Source organism: Podarcis bocagei, assembly GCF_964188305.1.
Source record: "Podarcis bocagei genome assembly, chromosome: Z".
Taxonomy (NCBI): Eukaryota; Metazoa; Chordata; class Lepidosauria; order Squamata; family Lacertidae; genus Podarcis; species Podarcis bocagei.
Window position 1 is genome coordinate 11,261,409 of NC_138140.1, and position 22,841 is coordinate 11,284,249.

General features: G+C 41.4%; 1 protein-coding gene across 9 annotated transcripts in view; it reads right to left on the reverse strand.

Moving 5' to 3' along the window:
* RALGPS1 (Ral GEF with PH domain and SH3 binding motif 1) overlaps positions 1-22,841 on the reverse strand; it is a 224,098-nt gene that overhangs the window by 151,823 nt on the left and 49,434 nt on the right. For all 9 annotated transcript variants that reach the window (XM_081180286.1, XM_081180288.1, XM_081180284.1 and 6 more), the window contains exons 6-7: positions 5,179-5,262; positions 2,025-2,114 (exon numbers count right to left, since the gene is read on the reverse strand). In XM_081180286.1, the coding sequence (XP_081036412.1) occupies positions 2,025-2,114; positions 5,179-5,262 (174 nt within the window). The remainder of the gene's footprint in view (positions 1-2,024; positions 2,115-5,178; positions 5,263-22,841) is intronic.

Below are 22,841 nucleotides of genomic sequence, written 5' to 3' on the forward strand. Positions count from 1 at the left end.
AACAAATTAAAATATCACTATCCAAGTAGCATATACAACAGTATTTAAGCATATTGGTAGGCATATTAGCACAATTGATAAACATCAGAGGGATATTAGTGCAACTGATAATAAAATCAGAGCACCTGGAATTCAAAATAACACATTTCTAAGTATTTTTAAATGATATTAATTCAAACTTATATTTTCAGAGAATAAAAGAAATGGGAACAAAAATTATCAATTATCCTATAGCTGGCAAATCTCCCAGGTGATTTCAGTCTTCCCCAGCTTGGACCTGGGGAAAGGTGGGCATGCAAGGCATTGGTCCTTGTGACACAGACCAATCAATCTGTTACAAGTTCCAAGAGTGCAAGAAGGTCTTTAAAAAGATGAAGTTGTCATTCCCCATGCTAATGTGGGTTAATTAAAACTAACATTAAATGTTAGTCTAGGAAGTAAGACAGAATTCTGATTTTACATCTCTCTCAGATTACTTTGGCTAGGAATTGGGGCATTCCTTAAAACATTTCAGGTCATTTACAAAAATATAAAAGGATAATCATTACTTGGGCAGGAGACGAAGGGGAAAGTGCTAGATTCTGTTGTCTAGGTAGCATGCATAAGCGCTAGGATTGACTGATTTGTTCACTGTCTTCTCAAATGGATTTTGCCCTTTTAAAGTGGAAGAATTAATGAATATCACTGGCTTAGCCAAATATGTCATTCAGTTTACCTCCTGCAGGGGAGTATGGGAAATTTCTACACTGTCTTTGCAATCCTCAGTTGTTCATTGTATAGGCAAAGAAAACTGCTCAAAAGGGACTGTTCCCTGTTCCAAAGCATATCTGGATTTGTTTTTATCTGGATCTTGATTCTGAGGCTGTTTCCTTATCTGGAAATGTTACTTGATACGTTACATACATTACTTGATTAACAGCCTCCACAGGTGGGAGGAACATGTGATGAGTCTAAGTCTGAGCTAGAAGGCAGGTGCTGGTTTGAAATATGTCTCCAAAGACAAGAGTGAAATTGAGATGAGATGATTAGAATGATTACAAAGTCAATAATGAAACAGGAAGGGGAGAGGAGGTAAGTAAAATATGAGGAAACAGTCGGATTTGACATATGGCTACAGAGTGTTGGCTCAGCTTGCAGTGATATACTGCTTTTCATGGTGCTAGTTATGCAGCAGACTCTCATCCAAACTCTTGTTTACTTATATTAATTAGGTTTTTTTCCTTGCCACTTTCTTAAAGTGCCTCTTTAATTTAATAAAGTGTTCTACTGTAAACACAAATCACTCCTAAAAACTGAACAGCTAATGTGTGGGCAGAATCACATGAGTTTCTCAACTGCAATTTACTGGTCAAAAAGCTAGATTTTGAATTTTCTTTTACCTTGTATGTAATTCCAAGATACCTCAATACAAAATAAGTAGTTTACTCAATATTTTCGAGAACTTGAAATGTTCATAAGCACTTCTATTAAGGTACTGAGTAAATTTACCCTGGGATTTTGTGTTTGGTAAAATGTCACTTAGCCTAAAGCTCTGTGGATGAGAACAATTAATTGACTGAATTCATATTAGAATTAGCCAACACAGTAGGTATTATCTGTTCATATATACGGATAGATGTAATATGGATAGATGTAATACAGCGGTACCTCGGATTACATACACTTCAGGTTACATACGCTTCAGGTTACAGACTCTGCTAACCCAGAAATAGTACCTTGGGTTAAGAACTTTGCTTCAGGATGAGAAAAGAAATTGTGTGGTGGCGGCGCAACAGCAGCAACACCCATTAGCTAAAGTGGTGCTTCAGGTTAAGACCAGTTTCAGGTTAAGAATGGACCTCCGGAACGAATTAAGTACGTAACCAGAGGTACCACTGTAACTAACAACAATTTTTCTGCTGGCTAAATTGCCCCTGGTTTCTACAGAACACATTTTCTTTTTCAACAGTACAAGAGAAACAGAAGATGGCTATGAAGTGGCAAAAATATTTAGAGAGACTTTTATTTAAAAGCAAAAAGCTTACCTTTGCTATTTTCACAAAATGGCTCAATATTTCTGCCCTTATTTTTAATGTCTGTGCTGTTAAAATTTCTCGTACGACCCAGAAACTGACCTATGAAAATAAAAATATTGACTTTCATTTAATGAAAAAAGCAGGCTTCATTGAATTAAAACAAATTTGGTACCACTTAAGAATCTTAAACAACCGGCTCAGATGTGCAAAGCATGTAATAGTGCAAACCACTATGTCTACAAATAAGCATATTCCTATGTCAAAAGGACAGAGAGATAGACATTCTCTGTTTTAGAGAAAGAATGTGTTGAAACATCCACAGGAGGCAGTTGCAGCTAACTAACCCCAGTGCAAGATATTTCATACAAGCTACGTAAGTACCAGAACCTTTGTTGATATGAAAAGATATTGCTATTTAGAATAAGGCACTGTAATTCTCTATCATATACAATCCTGTAGAACCGCTCTAAGAAGTCATGCCTATTGAGTTATTAATAACCACCTGAATTCATCATAGTGATTGCACAGTAAGGTATGAACATTACTGTGACCCAAGCACAGTTGTCTGAATGTGCTTCTTTCCTGAACTGAGTTCAGTTTTGGATTACAGAAGGATGATGTAAGTTTTCTTGGTATTCTATTGAGCCTAGTAACTTCATTGCTCTTTACCAGGCATAGGCAAACTCCAGCCTGCCAAATGTTTGGGACTACAATTCCCATCATCCCTAGCTAACAGGACCAGTGGTCAGGGATGATGGAAATTGTAGTCCCAAACATCTGGAGGGCCGGAGTTTGCCTATGCCTGCTCTTTACTGATAAAATCATTTATTTTCTACTCCAGTTAACATCTATATATATATGATAGGGCTGTGCTATAAATCGTCATATCGTTGAATGCAAGTATTGAAATAACATCATGATATGTGTTTCAACAAGGCAATATACCAGTGAACAAAAGGTAGAGACTTAGCAGCTTCCCAGGGGTAGCTTAGTTGAACCGATACTTTACAGACACTTTGCAGGTAATTAGCAGGCAAGGTGTCTTCAGCTTTGTTTGCTCTCTCCCTCCTCCCTCCTAACCAATAGGAAATGACAATAAGCCTTCACACTAACCAGCAAACTCTTTCATCTTCACAGTATCTTTCCACTTAGGTAAAGGGACCCCTGACCAATAGGTCCATTCTCTTTGCTTGCTTGCCCTCTCTCCCTCCCTTTGATAAAAAGGATGAGCTTGGTGGGATGAGGGCTTTTGTGGGGGCTTTCTGTGGGGGGGGGTGAAGGGGAGAGGAATTAGTTGGCCATGTTATGCTGAAATGAGAGGTTGGGTACTATGGGGAGCGAGTTTTTTGGTAAACAGTACAGGCAAATGCATGTCTACTCACAAGCAAGCCCTACTGAATTTACTGAGGCTTACTCCCAGGAAAGTAGAATTAAGCTTAGTTGAACTCAGTGGGGCTTATGCATGTATAGATTTCACTTAGACCTCTGAGTGAGGAAGCAGATGCAACTTGACTACTAAATCACTTAAACTAGGGGAGGGGGCACTAGCACACATCAAAAGTATTGCTGCTAAAAGTAAGCCCCCTCCCCTTTTAGCAGCTTTCTTGCAAACCCATCTACAATGAAACAGCTATGAAACACCCAGACTAAGCAGGATTTCCTTCTGTTGCATCCACTGGTGAGGGGTGGAATCCTGCTAAGCACTGGGTTCAGTTGCACAAGATACCTCCAGGCAGGAAGCTCTCTCATGCAATTGGACCAAGCAGAGTTGCCCTCTGTTCACATCAACTGAAATGGGACGGGGTGTGTGCAAAGAGAGGGCCATCCTGCTTAGAACTGGGCATAACAGAGTGCACGTGTGCCTGGACCAAGACACTTTGGAAGCTGCTAAGTGGGCTTTGGACAAGACCCTGCCTTATGACATCAGGTGTAGGATAGGTGGGTGCTGTTTGATCAAAATGGCCCATCAGGCCAAGACTAGCAGACAAGCTTCAGGTTTTTCACCCTTCCCATAGCGGCATGCAACAATAAAAACAAAACAAGTGAAAACAGAAAAAAATCATTCTAAAAATAAATAATGATAAAATGCTGTCCATGAGTAAACTAATATTTCTGGAAAATCTTGTCAACATAAAAAGCTTTTCGTATCTGATGAAATGTGTATAGTCTGGAGACTGTCTAATCTTCAGTGGGCACTGTGTTCCATAGGGCAGGTGCTGCTGTGCTGAAGGACCTGGTATGAGTTGTTATGGAAGAAACCTCTGGAACATTCAGCACCACAAGGAAAGCCTCTGTAGATGACCATTGTGAACAGGCAGTTGTACGGTAAGGCAATCCCTCAGATACCCTGGTCCCAAACTGTTGAAAGCTCTGTACACCAAAAGCCAAGCCTTAAATTTTGGCTGGTAGCATACTGACAACAAGTGCAGTTCCTTCAACACTGGTGTTATGTGTTACTAGAAGGCAATCCTGGCCACAAGACGGGCTTCCACACAATAATAGTAGGACAGTCCTATAATCCAATCTCAAGGTTAGCAATGCATGGATGACTGTTGCTAAGCTTTCCCTGTCAAGAGCAGCTATAGCTGGGACACTAGCTAACACTGGAAGAAAGCAGTCCTAGCCACCATGGCCACATGAGCCTTCATTCATGGATCAAGGAATACTCCTATTCCACCTCCCTGTTCCCTTAGAAGAAGTGCAACCCCATCTAGAATGGGTAACCTCCTGAAATCCCAGGCAGCTATAAGTTTCTAACTATTAACAAGATAGGAAACAAGACGGAGGTTTGATTACTTCATAATTAGCTAATCCAAGCAAGAAGGGTATCAATGGAATATAGCTTAAATTGTGGTGGAGGGAAGTCAGAATGATGTTATGATAATTAATACTTTTGGAGAAATGTATTTACGTCTTGATATTTTATTGTCTACATCTGTTTATTTTGCGATGTCTTTTTTTTTACTTTCTTATTGTGATTTTAAAAGAGTGAATATTGGAAATAAAAGTTTATTTAAAAAAATAATAATAATTAGCTAATCCATCAAACACAGTTGTTAAAAATCCAGATATAGCAAGTATCTAATTGTACAGTACAGTTACAAATCCAACCTGCATTAAGCCAAGAGACAATGATTATGTATTAACTAATTAGAATCTTTACCTGATTAAACCTCCTTGTAAAGGCAACAACATTGGGGGCAAGGATGTGTTTTTCTTTCTTATTCCATCCACAACTTGCTAGTTCCTAGAAAATATAACATAATACCATCTTTAAAAAAATATTCCACAGCATTAAATAAAATTTTCCATAAAGAAAACACACCAGCGAAGAAACAGGATTTTAAAATTCCAAATGGACAGAATTGGAAAACTATTATAGCTTCTACTAAAATCTAGTCACTGGATCCTTTGATTTTCCTTGTACTCGCAGCAGGTATGTCCCCTATAATTCATTATCTTATTTTTAAATCCTGCCTTTCTTCTGCCTTGGAAACCAAGGCAGCACACAGGCACCCATCCAGGCACTAGCAGGATTCAGACCTGCTAATAGCTTCAGCAGTGTGGTGGTCTTATGCGCATTCAGGCGATACCCTAGGCCCTAAAAGTTAACGCCTGAGTCCAATGCTAAAGTAAGATGTAATAGCACAGACAGAATACAAAGAATGAGGAATACCAAGGCCAGTTGTTTTTTTTAATTTCACTGATGAGACCAGAGACTTTGCTCCATAGTGAGACTTTAGCAAAGGAAGAACCCGTATCTCACTGACATCCAATGAAGCCGAATGTTGGAAGATTTAGGACAGATAAAAGTAAGTACACCTTCCTGTAGCACATAGGCAATGGAACTTACTCCCCTAGGAGGCAACGATGGTCACCAAGTTGGATGACTTTAAAAAAGAATTAGACAAATTCAGGGAGGAAAGGGCTATCAGTGAATATGCTCTACCTCCAGTTGGAGGTAGCAATGCTTCTAAATAACAGTTCATAGAATCATAGAATCATAGAGTTGGAAGAGACCACAAGGGCCATCGAGTCCAACCCCCTGCCAAGCAGGAAACACCATCAGAGCACTCCTGACATATGGTTGTCAAGCCTCTGCTCAAAGACCTCCAAAGTAGGAGACTCCACCACACTCCTTGGCAGCAAATTCCACTGTTGAACAGCTCTTACTGTCAGGAAGTTCTTCCTAATGTTTAGGTGGAATCTTCTTTCTTGTAGTTTGGATCCATTGCTCCGTGTCCGCTTCTCTGGAGCAGCAGAAAACAACCTTTCTCCCTCCTCTATGTGACATCCTTTTATATATTTGAACATGGCTATCATATCACCCCTTAACCTCCTCTTCTCCAGGCTAAACATGCCCAGCTCCCTTAGCCATTCCTCATAAGGCATCGTTTCCAGGCCTTTGACCATTTTGGTTGCCCTCCTCTGGACACGTTCCAGTTTGTCAGTGTCCTTCTTGAACTGTGGTGCCCAGAACTGGACACAGCACTCCAGGTGAGGTCTGACCAGAGCAGAATACAGTGGCACTATTACTTCCCTTGATCTAGATGCTATACTCCTATTGATGCAGCTTGCTGAGAACCACGGAAGGGGAGAGTGCTCTTGTGCTAATGTTTTGTTGCTGGTTTTCCACAGTAACTGTGGGTCACTGTGAGAATACGATGCTGAACTAGATGGGCCACTGGTCTGCACCAGCAGACTATTCTTATGTTATTGCATATTTCAAGGTGGGCAGGCGCATAGGCACACCTTGATCTCTTCTTTGCTGCAATTTAGGATGGAAATGAACAGAGAAGAAAAGTCTCAGCCATGTCCATAGGTGCCATCGGGGGAGGGGGCGTAGGTGCCTTGGCACTCACAAATTTCCACTCTGGGTGCCCTACCAAGGCCTGTCATGGACACAGACCCAGCCTGGAAGCAGGGCCACACTTCCAGAAGCACATAAGCAGCCACAGTGGCCCCCAACAGAAGCCCCACAGCAGAGATGGAGGCCCTGACCAAGTCACCGCCATGACTCCAGAGAGCCAGCACAGGTTGAGCAGTGTGCACCAGTGGGATGTGATGGCATGGTGTCACGTTGCATGCACGCCACTGGGCACCCACAATCTGGGGCCCAAGTTGGTGCCTCTGACCATGTCCCACTCTCCAGGCCAAGGGAAAGGGTACCATGAGTTCCCACAACCTCTGGAACAGAACACAACTATGGTACCCTCTTTAGGATGACAGCTAATCTTCTGTGAGAAATGTGTTGGTTTTTCTAAGCATATTAAAAATTAAAAGTGATTTTCCCATTCTTTATATAGACCCATCCCTATTTTTCTAAAATTATTAGAAACCTTGATTGCAATGCAAATCCTGTTTTGCAATCTACCATTTTATTTAAGAAACACATGACCAAGTGACACCTTGTCACTAAACGAAACTGAAATTGTATTTTCTAAGGAAATAATTTGGCTCCCTATTCTGATGAAATAATCCTGAATTTTGTGCTTTGTATATTATAGTCAAACACCTCTGTGGCTTTCCTACATCTTAACTATTTTTCAGTATCACTATGGACATTATAAGGCGGCTATGTCTGACTTAATTGTCAGCTCCACGGGGGTAATGTGCAACAAAGGCAAAACATTCTATGTGTCTAATGAGATTTGCTGTGAATTGGATGGATTAAAAGGATGCCCAATTAAGCAAGGACAGTATATGTAAAGCCCACCATAATTAATTTTCACTGGATAAAGTTATTACAGCTGCTTGTTTAATGGAAGGTATTTTAATGAAATCCCATTTCTGTATAACTAGAGAGCATCAGCACATGTTAGCACTTTTGCAATATCAATGTTTCTTGTGTTCACACATTTGGGTGAAGTGGTGCATCACCCTGTCCTGAATCAGAGACTTAATCAGGGCAGTGGTGTAGCATGGGGGCCTGGGGGGCCATGGTCCTGGGCACATAACAAGGTTCCCACATGACAGGCTTCTTCATTGAGGCCAGAGCCACAGGGAGGAAAGCCATGCCCGGGCCAGGCCTTCTGCCATTCAATGGCCCAATGCTGCCAGCCGAAGTGGCAGAGAGGAGGAGAGGCGGCAGTGGAGGCGGCGCCCCTCTACTCTGAGTGCATCCCCACCACACCACTTTCCGAGGCTGCGACTGGAGAGTCTAACCCCAGTCACACAGGGCTGCCAGGTTGGCATGAGTGCACACCCTGCCCCTGTGCCGGGTGGTGGCAGCATACACTCTGCCGCTGAATCAGGGTACTCTGTTAGAGGAGTTTTGGTGGAAGTCTCTGTCCAGAACCCAAGTGTGGCGCAGACAGGCCATAGAGATACCAGTGGCAGCCTTAGGATGGCTACCTTGGTAAATCAGCATATTGGGGGAGGCCATATTCCTGGGCACAACCCTGCTATATACGCTAGGTGCCAAATGGCTCCTTAAACCAGGCTTGCAGTCGCCAAAACAGAATGTCTAGTTGCTGTTTTTTTCAAATGATGCACTGACTATGATTGATTATCAGCTAAACATTTAGCTAGTTAAGATGATAATCTTGAGCTTGGTGAAGAACTTTGGGAACTTAAAGAAGAAAAGTCACTTGATCCAAGGACAGTTCACATATATATTGGCCTTTTCTGACCTCTTTTTCTTAATGGTGACTGCTCCTGTTCAGGCTGCACAATAAAAGCATTTTGGTTCCAGAAATCCATTCTGATTGTACAGATAAAATATAACTGATAGAATGCTACAGGATGGGGGTATTAGGGTGTGGAAACAGTCCAGATCCAATGATCCCCAGATGGTGGAGATTTCAGGCACCATCCTGGTGCCCAGGCATCTTTACTTGATCGCAAGTGGTTGAAAGCCAGTTGCAAAATGCACCTGGCAGCTGGCTAGTTTCAAACATTGCCTTGAAGCAGTTTCAACCCTCTGGTAGGAGGCTGAAATGGATGTACACCCAATACCTGAGGCAAAATTCCACCTACACCTGTAATCAATAAAGTTGAGGCCATTTTTAATCCAGATCTTTGTCTGTCTGAGTTCATTCTATCACACATCACAGTACTCACTGCAAAGGAGAAGGTAGCACTGCGACTGGTACCACAATAAAAACCCATTTTTGTATAATTAGAGAGCATCAGCAAATGTTAGCGCTTCTGTAATAATATTTCAAAAGCACCTTCTATATATATTCTTAACGGAAAAGAAAATCCTCTGAAATGCCACGTAAACTTTATTTGACTTGGAGGTTTTATTACAGTAATGTCAGTGCAATGAATGTCTTTATTCAACCTCAGTGGCCTGGAAATGCTTCTAGCCATCACTACCTCAAGGTAACAGTCCTCCTTTATGATTCTGCCAGATTCTCGCACGGTAAAAGGATACTGAGAAATATAGGACAATGATTTTTGCATCTATCATTTTAAGATTCCCACAAAATATCACTGAATTTTCAGTGTGGATGGGAATATAATACAGTATGACCATAAAAATGTGCTTAAATGCTGTCAACATAATATAATGACCACTATATTGTCATCTTATTGCCCAAACACTACAAACTCATTTTGGGATGTGGGCTAACATCGGCTCTGGTTCCTCAGTCATCAATGGATGGTTCAGATGAGGAAAGGGCAATTGCCCAAAGCATATGTGCAGCTATGCATACACTAGGAACTTCTTTTAAATGCCTAAAAGCCCCACGGAATTCATGAGCCACACTTTGGCCACCCTAATCTATAGCTATCTCCCACAAATCCTTTTCTGGAACCTCAACTATTCTGCTACCAGCTGAGAAAGTTGAAAACAGCTAATACCATAGTACCCAGACCATTCCTGTTACGTTCATTTCTCAGATTAGGAGAGCTAGTCAAGATCATCCAAAAGGTTGGCTTTGTATAGTGCTTGAGTGGCTGATGCATTTTCCTAGTCCTGTTAACATAGAGCTCTGGAGACAGTGGGTCTTATGTAGCACAAACAAAACATTTCAATGTATTTGAATGCTTTTACTTTAAATTGGATATATATGCATACTTCAGAGCTATGCACACGCACAAATATAATCCAAAAGGGAAAAAGAAACATTATTTTTGCCAAGGGAAAAATGATAATTTCACATTATCCCTTGATGTTCCAAATACATTCTACAGCTTGCCTCCACAATTACTAGCTCAGGTTACTACAAATCTATATAGCTTTTGCATTCAGAATTAACCTACTGTGTATATAGCATCCTGGAAATGAGTTAACCAGATTATCTACCCTAAGCCACTATTAGCAACCACAGAGCTTCAAACAACTCTGTTATGCAAGTTTCTCCAACATCAGCTCTGTACTGTGGAGGTTATGCAGCCCAAGACAGGGAGCCAGCCAAAGCGCTAGAAGTCTGCCTCCAAAGAATTCTATAGGCATGTGATAGAATGTCCTGTAGGAATCCAAAAGCCCACATGTGCTGAGAACAGCGGGAAAATCACTTCATCTCCACCCACGCTTCTCAACACAAGTTTCCAACTTGTATTTGCTGTGAATAATGGTGCCAGTTCACACCTGTCAAGACTCGTGTCTCCCCCATGTGATAAACAGATGTCTGGTGGTCAAAGAGCCTGGAAAGCATTTGTTCACGTGGCACAAATCTGCTAAGCATGATAGCAGAACTGAAATGAGATGGAAGGGGCGGGCTACAAAAATAGTAAAAACAGGCCTGTAAATATCAGCAGAAATAATTATCACTACAATAAGTACAGGCCAGGAAAATAAACACATTTGTGCCTGGAAAATGCATTTGAAAGTTTACATTTTGATTATTTACCAGCAGATTTTACCAGAAAAAGGTCTTAAACAACACGCACTCCCGCCCCATAGTATTTGTCTACATGCCATCAGCATTGTGTTGTACAAGAAGAGAACTTCCTCATTATGTGTTTTTACCATTAACTTCTAACCTTCCAATACATTTTATGCTTTTCAGCAAAAATTTTGCCCACTGCTTCTAAATGTGATACACATTCCACACACACAAATACAAGCAAGATCAGATGTTTTCTAAAACATTTTTTAAACAGAGTCTATCCAACTAAACCATGATTAGGGCTGAGCGACGTCAGGTTTTCAACATCACGATGTATCACCAGCCAAAGGTTGCAATCTGGCAATACACAGTAATGTTGTAACAACAAGCTGCATTGGCCCTAACCCCGTGAGGTGCCAGGGTGAAACTTCTGCAGCTGTCACGAAGAAGGAACCTGAAGCGCTTTAACTCCAGTGCCTTGCAGGGCAGGGTCTTGATACAGCCTGTTTGCCCTGCTCAGCCAGCGGAAAGCCTCCCGTCCCCGGCTAAGAACCTCCGAAGTTCCTCTTGCTTGCGCGTGAGCTGGAGGGACATCAGGCCTTCTTTGCGCCGTTCAGCAGGGTGTGTGGGAAGGCTCCCACCCCCCAGCTGAGTGAAGCCCAGTGCCTCCGGCTCACACAAAAGGCACCAGGGCTTGCTCAGCTGGGGTGGGGTGGGGAAAGTTTAATGGAGCCCTCACTCCGCCTCTGGCTCGCATGAGCCAGAGTTGGGGCCTTCTGTAAACTGTTCCACTGAGGAGCATGGCTGCCGGTACCTCAGCGGAGCAGTTTAAAGAAGCCGGGGGGTGGGAATACAGCTTGCTCCTCCCTCTGTGGTATGAGGGGCAGAACGTGATGGCGGCCTCACCCAGCAGTTTATCTTGGGTGAAACTGCTGCTCCTATGTCCCTCTGCTACTAGTGGCCCAATATTGAAAGCGGCGCTGGTAGCAGAGGGACTCAGGAGCAGGATTGATTTTCCACATGCAATATACGGCTGTGTGAAGCTGCCATCCTGTTCTGCCCCTCATATTGATCCTGGGTGATACATCACCCAGGCCTAAATCATGATGTGAACAAAATTACAAGTGCAATGGAATTTCCCTTTTCTACTCTCCCACAGACACCTCAAATCTGTTCTGGGATTTCCCCCAAGCTTCCAGAGCAGATTTGGGAAGAATGTGGAGTGTATGCAGGGGGAAAAGAGGGACTAGACAACCCCAATTGATTATGAAGATCCTTGACAGGGCATATCATACAGTGGTACCTTGGTTCCCGAACGGCTTAGTTGCCAAACAAATCGGCTCCTGAACACCGCAAACCCAGAAGTAAGTGTTCTGGTTTGTGAACATTTTTCGGAAGCCGAACATCCGATGCAGTTTCCACTTGAGTACAGGAAGCTCCTGCAGCCGATCAGAAGCCACGCACGCCTTGGTTTTTGAACAGTTTCGGGAGTCAAACAGACTCCCAGAATGAATTAAGTTCGAGAACCAAGGTACCACTGTATATCCAAGCTATTATTATGACCAGAGAATAGCCAATTCGTCACTGGAGTGCATCCAATATAAATTTCTAAGATCTTTAGGCTGGAGGCAGGTCTCTTGAGCATGGAGGCCAGAGTATGGCTAAGATTATCATTTTTTCCTACTGGGCTTGCTCCCCTTGTTCTGAAGGATGACTTCCAATCTGCATGGCATCAGGCTTTTATGACCAGAATTCTAGCTCTGGGCTTTTCCCTTGAGCAACTGCTCAGAATGGGCTTTGAGCAAGCTAAATCAGCTATCAAACAGTGTATCACACACACAGAATGCCAAAGAGATCTGGATAGGTCCCCCTCTTTTATTAACAGTGATTACGGCAGGTATCTGTGATGGGATGATGAGCTGCTTGTGCGTAAAATCGTAGTCCCTCAGAGTTTGTGCAAGTCCACAAACCTCTGTCTGTGACGGAGCCCCTCAGACATGGCTGCTCTAGTCACTTGCAGATTCCGACAGTGGTTGCTTTCGGAATCGTTTCCAGCATAAAAGCTCCTTAACGGAAACACGTCTCCTGGACTCGTGGCGTGACAGTGGGTCTCCCTATGGGAGCTTCAGATACCTCCCCACTGTTCTCGCTGGACGTGTCCCTGAGCCCTCCCTCTTGCTCGCTTTCCCTCAGAGATCCACCTCTCCCCCTGCTGGTTCCTGCTTCAGCTGCTGAGTCTCTACCAGCCTCCATGAGCCCTTCCACCAGAGACCCACCTCTCCCCCTGCTGGTTCCTGCTTCAGCTGCTGAGTCTCTCCCAGCCTCCGTGAGCCCTTCCACCATCTGTTCCTCCGATGGCAGTTCCCTGACAGTATCTCTCAATGCTTATAGAGTATCTAAGCAATCTGGATCTGCCTAAATATCATAGGCCATTCACCCTATGCCATGCTCTCCCCTCTGTTGTTCTTAAAGGTCACTATAGAAAAATCCCGTATCTGTATAGATGCTGTCCCTGTGACTCTGTCCAAATTTAAACTGTAGATTATGTGCTTCTCCAATGCTTGTTTTACAGAGATCTACGCTCCCACCTTATTTTGCCTATACTCCAGAAATATATTGGGAGTTCTGAACAGTTTCTTACTACTCTGCTGATCTTAGACAATAATTCTGGCATAACATATAAGGTGGCCAAATTCTCTAGAGCAGCAATTAAAGTGTGACATATAATGACAAGCACTCAGGAGTAGTATATTGATGGATGGTCATCCCTAGATCAGAAGGGTTCTCTTCTGTTGGGTAAATGACCAACTAGAGCTGCTTTTTATTATATGTAATTTTATTTATTTTAGGTTTACTTCGTTCAAACTTTGTAATTGGTGATTTTATCCTGATACTGGTCAATGATCACCAGGGCTGTCTTAAGCATATGTGGCGCCGGGGTGCAAAGATCTACCTGGCGCCCCCCCCCCAGGTTGCCCAGTCCCAGGTGCGCAGGAGGGTGGAGCCGGCCGGCTGCCTCAGCGTCTCGCTGGCTCAGGTGTCCCTGAACTTGCGGTGCAGAGCTGCTGAGCCCACCGTGGCACTCCGACCGACAGGCAGGCTCCTCCCCGGACTCAATTATTGAGCCCTGGACTCTCGGCCTGGCGCCCCTGAGAGCCCGGCGCCCTGGTGTCCTGCACCCCTAGCGCCTATGGGTAAGACAGCCCTGATGATCGCAATAGAACAACTTTATACTTAAGAGAGTCAATTGTTGTGGGCATAAAAATATTTCTCCACTCAGCAGTATTTTGACACTTATCCTGCTCTACACTAAATGTGGCATACTTACTTACTTAATAAATAAATAAATAAATAAATAAATAAAAGGCATTGAGCACAAACACACAAATGTGTACAGTAATACATTTGAGGACAGGACTGGACAATGGTGGGTTCTATTTGCTCTCAGACTAGAAATGTGTCTGTTTTTCCTCTTTGCTTTGTACTCCAGTTCAGTGAAATACTTGCTTCATGTCACAAGCAGGCACCACAGCAGGGCTGTAATTAAATTTGGTTCTTGGGATTGCTGCCTTCCCAGAGTGAATTAATTATGTCCTGACATTAAATGACATGCCAGCAAAAATATTAACTGGGGTAAAGGCTAAATTAGGTTCTCAATTTAACCAGCTTTTAAACCATGGTTAAGAAGGATGCATTGTTAACTTTCACCATTGTTAATGTCAGTACCAATGTGTCCATTAACTGCAGTAAGAATTGAAGGGAAATTCATATTAAGGGCAAAGTATAAGATCTCGGGGCTTTCTGCTGGTCTCTTAATCACAGGTTTTTAAATAAGTTTTTATTAAAGTTTTTTTGTGTTACAAAACAAACAGATAAACAGGGAAATGTACATCTATTGTCTCCTCTTTGATTAGCCTCATTATGTCTGTTCTGGCCTTATGAGGGGCTTTGGGGGCAACTATTGAAAAAACATATGCATTAAGCATCAGGGAAGAGAAAACCATCTAAACTTCTATTTCAAATTTTTTTTTTTTTTACTTCAGAACGTCATATTAATTTAACAAGTCTATGTTGCTGATGACACACAAATCTACCTTCCTTTTTCACCTATGGATGTCAAGGATAGAGGTTTGGTAGACCTGTCAATCTGGTCAGGATTAATCTGGACCTTGGTGGGATTGGATTTCTGCTGAAGGACCAAATGCGCAGTTTGCAAATGCATTGTATCAGCTCAGGCTGCTATCTGGAACCTCAGAAACCGTTCTTAGTACTCATGCTTTAATTATCTTGAAACTAAACTAATGCAGTGCACTTTAACATGGGGGCTGCTCACGTTTGGTGGGGTGTGACACTACTTTTGCACCAGCTGCACTAGCTCCCAGGGCATTTCTGGGCCCAATTCAAAGTGCCGGCAGTCTGGAACTAGTTTACCTTATGGAGCAGCTATACCCACATGACCATGCCTGTGATTCAGGATCCATATCTGAGGTCCTGTTTGTGTGCTCACCAGTGAAATTGGTACAGTTGCTGCAGTTGTGAAACTCTCTTATGCTAAAAAAAAAGGGGGGAGCCAAACAAATGTTAAGGCCTTCTTGAATAACAGAACTGATCTTTTTAGGATTGCCTTTCCTTGAGAGAATTTTGATGATCTAATTTCACATTTCAATCATTTATTTGTCTATATTCACACCAGCGCTTCATACTCTGCCAAAGGTTCTTTCTTTTGCTTCTTATTTCTCTCTGTGTGTTGCTTTGTGAAGGCTTGGCTCTGAAAAGCAACTAATAAATAACTGGAATAAACAAATTTTCATAGTGGCTGCAATCCTAAACACACTTGAAGTCCTAATGAACAGTGAGTCTTCCTTCTGAATAAACACACATAGGATTGCATTACATGTTTAGTTTCAAGTCAGTCTATTCGCAAATAAACTCTTAAATTTGTTCCAGCTAACCTAACATTTTGGTTACTATTTCTTTTAGGATATGAAAATCACAGGTGTTTTAAAGTCTACCCAGAAATGAAACTTGGGGTGTTTTTCTTATTGAAAAGTTAATTTCAGAAGCTGGATTTACAGAAGCATTTGTTTCTTCAGCGTCTTGCCATATATTTTAAAAAGGTCAATCTATCAATGCTGTCCTTTTTTCTATTCAGAAGGAAAAATGCTCAAACTATTTTGTAAATGTACCAACACATTTCTGAGTTATATACTTTTTTAAAAAGAGAAACAGAGATTTTTTTTGGGGGGGGGTGTCAGCCAGCACCACAAATTCTATATGTGAAAACCAGCTGTCCCATTACATAACCCAATTTGTAGGGAGTTCAAAATTTTCCTGTAAAATGTTCCATCCAGAATCACTCCAGGCATCAGGTGTTGAAAATGAAATTATATTTTGGGGGTCGAGACGTCACCAAGGCAAGATGACATTTTGATCTGTTGCTGGCCTAGCTTGCTCCAAAACAAAGTCTTGCTCAAACTCCTAACAGCCACAAGCAGGCACTGAGCTGCAATATTAGATTGTCACAAAGTAGTACTCTGGACAACTAGTTGTCACCTCCATCTCAGATCATCAGGGACTCACAAGCCCAGGCCACAGACATTTCCAAAATGGCCACCAGGGCTCAAGGTAGCGAAAAACAACTCAGAGAGACCAGAAGTTCCATTTGACATGGCAATTTAGTTGATCTAATTAAAAAAGAACTGAGTACAGTGGTACCTCGGGTTAAATACTTAATTCGTTCTGGAGGTCCATTCTTAACCTGAAACTGTTCTTAACCTGAAGCACCACTTTAGCTAATGGGGCCTTCCGCTGCTGCTGCGCCACCCACATGATTTCTGTTCTAATCCTGAAGCAAAGTTCTTAACCCAAGGTACCACTTCCAGGTTAGCGGAGTCTGTAACCTGAAGCACCTGTAACCTGAAGCGTCTGTAACCCGAGGGACCACTGTACTGGGGTAAGCACTGGAACTGCTGAGAGAAGATATTTTAAAAAACCTCCAGTTTCAGATGCTTCTGCAACAGCTAATGAAGCAATGGAACCCAGCACAAACAACAGAATCAAGATTTAGAATATTAAAAAAACCTTCAATCTGACATCAAGCTGTAGCTCAAGAATGCACAGGATTGGGATCGCTGCCAGAATCTATGCCTTCAAGGGGCTCTGAAAATTTTTGGAGACACCAACCTACATAAGGTTATTATGTCCGGAATAAAAGAAATGACGCCATTATACAAGCAGGTCATATTAGGAGGATACATAGAACACTCCATCACAAACCAAAAAATGGTGAGCCCCTGAGAGACATTATTGTTTGCTTTAGAGCCTTCATAATGTAAAGACTTATTTCAAAAGTTCAGAACACTGGAAAAATCATAATAGAAAATTCAATGATAAACATCTACTAGAATCTCTGCACAAAAATGTTGCAATGCAGATGTGAACTTAAAATTTATATCACAGCATTTTGTGAAGCAGGCATAATGTACCGATTGGGTTACTCATTCAAACTCCTAATAACTTATGAAGCAGTTGCTAAAGCCTCCACACAACTCAAAGCTAGAAAATTATTATAACAACTGGGACAGCAACCAAATGAAGACAAATAACTGAGAGAAGTAGGCACTGGAGAGGAAGGCACAGAACTCAAATGAGATTGGCAGCAAAGACAAAAAAGGCCTTCAGAAAAAACAATAGCAGCAAAAACAACACACAGGTGGCTTCTTCTCTGCCTGAGGTCCCACTGAAACTACCAACTAAGGTGGACCAAGAGCTATGGGCTCTATAACCAAAACAGGGAAGAATTAGGCTATTGGCCTCTTATTTTTGTTTGCAATATGATCATGCAAAATGTTTTCTGCTTCTGGGGGAAGAGAGGAGGAGGGCTAATGTTTATGTCCCCCAATTTCATTTCATTTCATTAGCATTTGGCTTATGAAGGAAGAGATGGACTATTTCACTCTCAAGCGTAGGTGTAGGGATGATTCTGTTGGGAAGGTTGGGAAAATTAGTGAGGCGTGAGTTTGGAATTCAGAGCATCTTTATTTTTTGCTGATGGAATATGATAACAACACTGAAATTACTATGCTGCCTAACAGATCCATTGCCTGGGATAAGCTGCATAACTTTAAATTAACTTTACATTGCCACACTTAATGGCAATAACATGGAAAGTAAATGGCCTGGGTATGCCAATTAAGCAAAGAAGATAATGGTCTACCCAAAAATAACAATTTCAGGATGAAACCTTTACATTACTACACTCATTTAAACACGGTGAAGTGGTGATAGGTGGTAAACCATTAAGTACAAGTAAACCTTGTACTTAATGATCATTTTGATAAAAGGAGAACATCTCACCCTTTCAGATGAAATAGTTTATGGACAATACAGTAGAGAACATTATTAATCCCCTTCTAAAATCAGATTTGACCATATGGAAAGAATGGAGACTGAAACTTTTGCATGTTGATTCTCCTTTAATCTCAATAACTCAACAGCCTTCCTTTGTACAGCAGCCAAATCAGGCTCATTTGCTTGGGAAAAAGTGGGTTTATATAATCTCAAAGACTTCTATGCTAACCAAAAGCCCCTTACAGTTCCAGAAATAAATTTTATATTGGGACATATACCATGTGGCTGGTTAGAGATACACCAGGACCTGGTTATATATTTTCTAAATCAGCCAAATGCAAGGACACAAGCATTATCCAGCTGAAATAGTTTTTGAGCAACTTCTCAACTCAACCAACCCACTGGGAAAGGGAAATCTCCTCACACAATAGTCTACCCTTCCTCTCATTTCATTAAGCCTAAAATGGGGAAAAGATTCTGGAGCAAAATTGGAGGAAAACCCCTGGGAGCAAATCTGCCCTAAACTACCATTTGGATCCATCTCAGTTGAACTCAAGAAAATGCTTTATAGATAGCACATCACATGTCCTTGTGCCCAGATAGACTGCACAGAATTAATCACAAGACGTCCAATTTCTGCTGGTGGGAATGCAATTTACCTGGCTCTCTAGTACACAAGTGGTGGTTTGGAGGAAAAGGTTTTTCAAACAAATGATGGGACAATTGTTACAACCAGACCAAAAATTAGTACTCCTATCTTATTTTACTCTTCAGATTAAGAACATTTCCAGTAAAGACCTCATCCTCCATTTATTAACTGCAGCTAGATTAGTGATTTCAAAATTGGTAAACTTTAAATGCAAATCTTTTTGAAGCCTGGATTCTGCAAGCAATATTATTCTTATGAACAAATTAACCATTTCACAAAAAGAAAATCAATCTGAGGGGTGGACTCACACCTATACAATCTAGTATCCTTTTACTGACTTTGTTAAGACAATTGAACATGATTTTCACCCTCCATCAACTCATGGAACCTTATGAAGAGACACTTTCATCTGATTGCCTTTCTTGGAATGTCCAAAACTACATCAGTCACCATTTTTCCTTTATTCTCTGTAAAATTATTTGGCTCTGTTTTCCTTGTATGGGTATGTTTTGTTACTTGCAATTAAAATCAGTAAAAAAAGGAGCTTACCATAAGAACCTCCTTTATGAGTAAACATGATTCTGTGAACGTTCCACATCTTAGCTATCACAAATAAATACAATCATATACAACCTACCACTGGCCTACTCACCTAGGTTAAGTAATAGTTATCATATACTAGCAGTTGTAGTAAATTGCCCCTGTCTGCCTACCAACACATCCTTGTACCACTAACACAACTATACTGGGTACATTTTTCATCTCATTAGATATTTGGGGGGTGGGGGTGGGAGAAGGAATCCTGACAGGGGAGTGGGCAATGGGTAGCATTTTATCATGCAAGTGCAATAAATCCTGCTATTTATGGTAGTTTCCACAGTCTACTACTAAATGCATAAAATAATTCGGTTGGTGGGTGGGTGTGACACATTTTATAAATTTTGGAAAGATAACAGCTGTGTGAACAATGATCAAATGATGACTTACAAGGCTTCCCTTGTTACTCAAGGATATGAAAATTATCTCATAAGTCACTCCAGTTACTCAAAAAAAGAATGATTAGTATAAATATTTATGTAGCCCCAAAATCAACACTGAGCTGCAAAAACCACTTCCTGAGTTCTTGCTTCTTACGAGTTAGGCTGCATCTGCCCAAATGAGGAAAACCAGAAGAAGATACTATAATGATATGGGGAGAAAACAGTAACAGGCAGAAATTAGGGATCTTTACGGATGAACAAGATGAACAAAAACTGTTTACTATTTAAGCTGTTCAGAGCAACCTGATACAAGTACTGTCAAGGTTGTAGCGTATCAATCCTCTTCAGAATAAATTGTGACGTGATCATATATGCTAATAAACTGCTAAAATTCAGGGGCTTTATTAAGCAGTTGATGGGCTGCAATACATAGTGTGCTGTAGACAGCCCAAGGGACTGCAACTTTGACAATCTGCCCTAGATCACTTTCTTATTTTAAAATATTATTTATTTTTAAAGGAAAAATGACTTAATATCTGCAAACATACGGCACTTGTTAATGTTCGTAGAACATCCAACACCTCTCTCTGTGCTCTGGAATGCCTTACATTCAGGACTGGATAAAAACTGACATCAGAAAAGGTCAAGCACCACATTGAGGACTGATGATTTTTTAGTTATCCTTAAACTTCATGGCATAAACACAGTGAGGAAAAGCAGTAGGTGGCTCTCGACCAACGAATGACAACATTACTATTCCTTTTGCTAAAGCCAAATAATAGGCTGCCTTTGCAATTTGTTATAACAAGTCTTTGGGTGGAAAATATGTTGCTGGTTCTGAGTTGCAAGCTCTCAGAATCAAAGTTCATGCCCTTCTCCACTTATGTATTTTGTATCTCAGGCTGCATACACACAATACATTTAAAGCACATAACTTCCCGCAAAGAACATAAGAGCCTGCTGAATCAGGTCAATGGCCCACCAAGTCCAGCATCATGTTATCACAGCCGCCAACCAGATGTCTGTGGGAAACCTGCAAGCAGGACTGGAGCATGAGTGCACTCTCCCTTCCTGTTGCTTCTAGCAACTGGTATTCAGAAGCATTGCTGCCTCCAACTGTGGAGATAGAGCACAGCTAGTAGCCCCAGATAGCCTTCCACTCCATGAATTTGTCTAATCATCATTTAAAGACATGCAAGTGCCATAGTTATGGGCTACATAACACTATGTGCTGTGTAAAGAAGTACTTCTTTAACGTGTCCTGAATCTTATAACATGCAGCTTCACTGGATGTCCACGAGTCCTAGTGTGATGAGAGAGTGGAAAAACTTTTATCTATTCATGCCATGCGTAATTTCTTCCAGGAGCTCCTGCTGCAGGAAGAATACAGTGGGGTCTTTGAGGAGTCCAAGATGCAGAATCAGTAAGAAAATGGCCACAAACTTCTTTAGAAATAAAATTTCCTAGGGCCATGAAGTATTGTACATATCATTAATTTATGATACTTCTGAGCTCCGCTCCCACTCCCATTACCAGCAGTCTGTGGATGGACATAAACATGTAAAAATGAACTATCAAAAAAATACAAATACAATCCCAGCATAAAACCAAACAGCAGCAGTGTTAAAACAAATATCAACCAGTACCATAACTTTCTCACGGCTTCAGAATGCCAGAATTGCAGAAATTCTCAGAAGCCCTAAAGCCTGGTAGAATACAAAGCTTTTCACCTGATGCTGATATAAATACGTTGTAGGTGCCTGTGAAGCCTCTCTGGGGAGAACATTTCCAAATCTAAATACTGTAGGCAGAAGCACTTAGGAAATAGCCTTCCCTCATATATAAATGTAGTAGCCCGTTAAAACCATATACACAGATATATCTAGCCCATAGAATTATGTTATCATTCTATCAGTAAGATGCCACATCAAAACTAAGTTCAAAGAATAACACATGCCAGAATGTAACAAATTTTAATTTGACTACATAGAATTAAAAGAGACAGCTGGAAAAGCCACTGTTAGCAATATCAGCAGCTGAGATCTAATTGGTCTTAGAACACATGCTGTATGCGTAAGTACAGATGGAAGCAATTATATATGTCAGAGCTCTGACTGCATTCACCAGACATCTCCTGATAAAATTAGTCACTTCTTATAGTCATCAGGGAACAAGACAGCTATGTATTACAACACTTGCAAGACTTCTAAGTTTTCCTAGCCTTCTGCCAAGCTTTAACTCAGCGTCTACACTGCTTCCTAGAAGGCCTATTCTAACTTCTAAAATAGAAAATTCAAGCAATTTTAAAGAGTTTGTCTCAAACCACATTTCCACCTACTGCTGTCAGTCAACATCAACATACGAACCTGAATAAGACCTGCCAATGCCCTGTCTGTCTTTAAGCTGACCACAATCAATCTGACTAGGGCTGATCTGAACACTCCTGCAGCAGAACATTTGGCAGAACATTTTGTAGGAAGTGAAGGGAGCGTGGGGTGTTTGGGTGATGGAGGTACTAGTTAGTTTACAATAAAAAAGGTGGCCAATGGCCTTTTTATTTATTTCTTTTTTCAACAGCAACAACAAAAACATCATTAAATGTAAAAGCTTCCCTGAGTGGCTAAGACATGCAGCTTCTGCTGCACACTTTCTAAATGGAGCCAGATGAATGTTTCAGGAATTGACATTGCATGATCACGTTGTTTGGGTTCCAGTGGGCATTGTCGGGTGGGTGGGTGATAATTGTCTTCATTGGACCATAGATTTTTTAAAAAGAAATAAATGGAGAAAAACTGATATAGTTATACAATATTTCAAAAAGGACTTCCAATTAACCCTGTTCATTGACATTTTGTTTTTTTATCTTTTAATAGTGCTCCTTTCTTCGGTATTATTTTCCTCGTTCCGCCCGGACACTGAGGTCCAGTGCTGAGGGCCTTCTGGCGGTTCACTCGCTGCGAGAAACTAAGTTACAAGGAACCAGGCAGAGGGCCTTCTCAGTAGTGGCACCCACCCTGTGGAATGCCCTCCCACCAGATGTCAAAGAGAAAAACAACTACCAGACTTT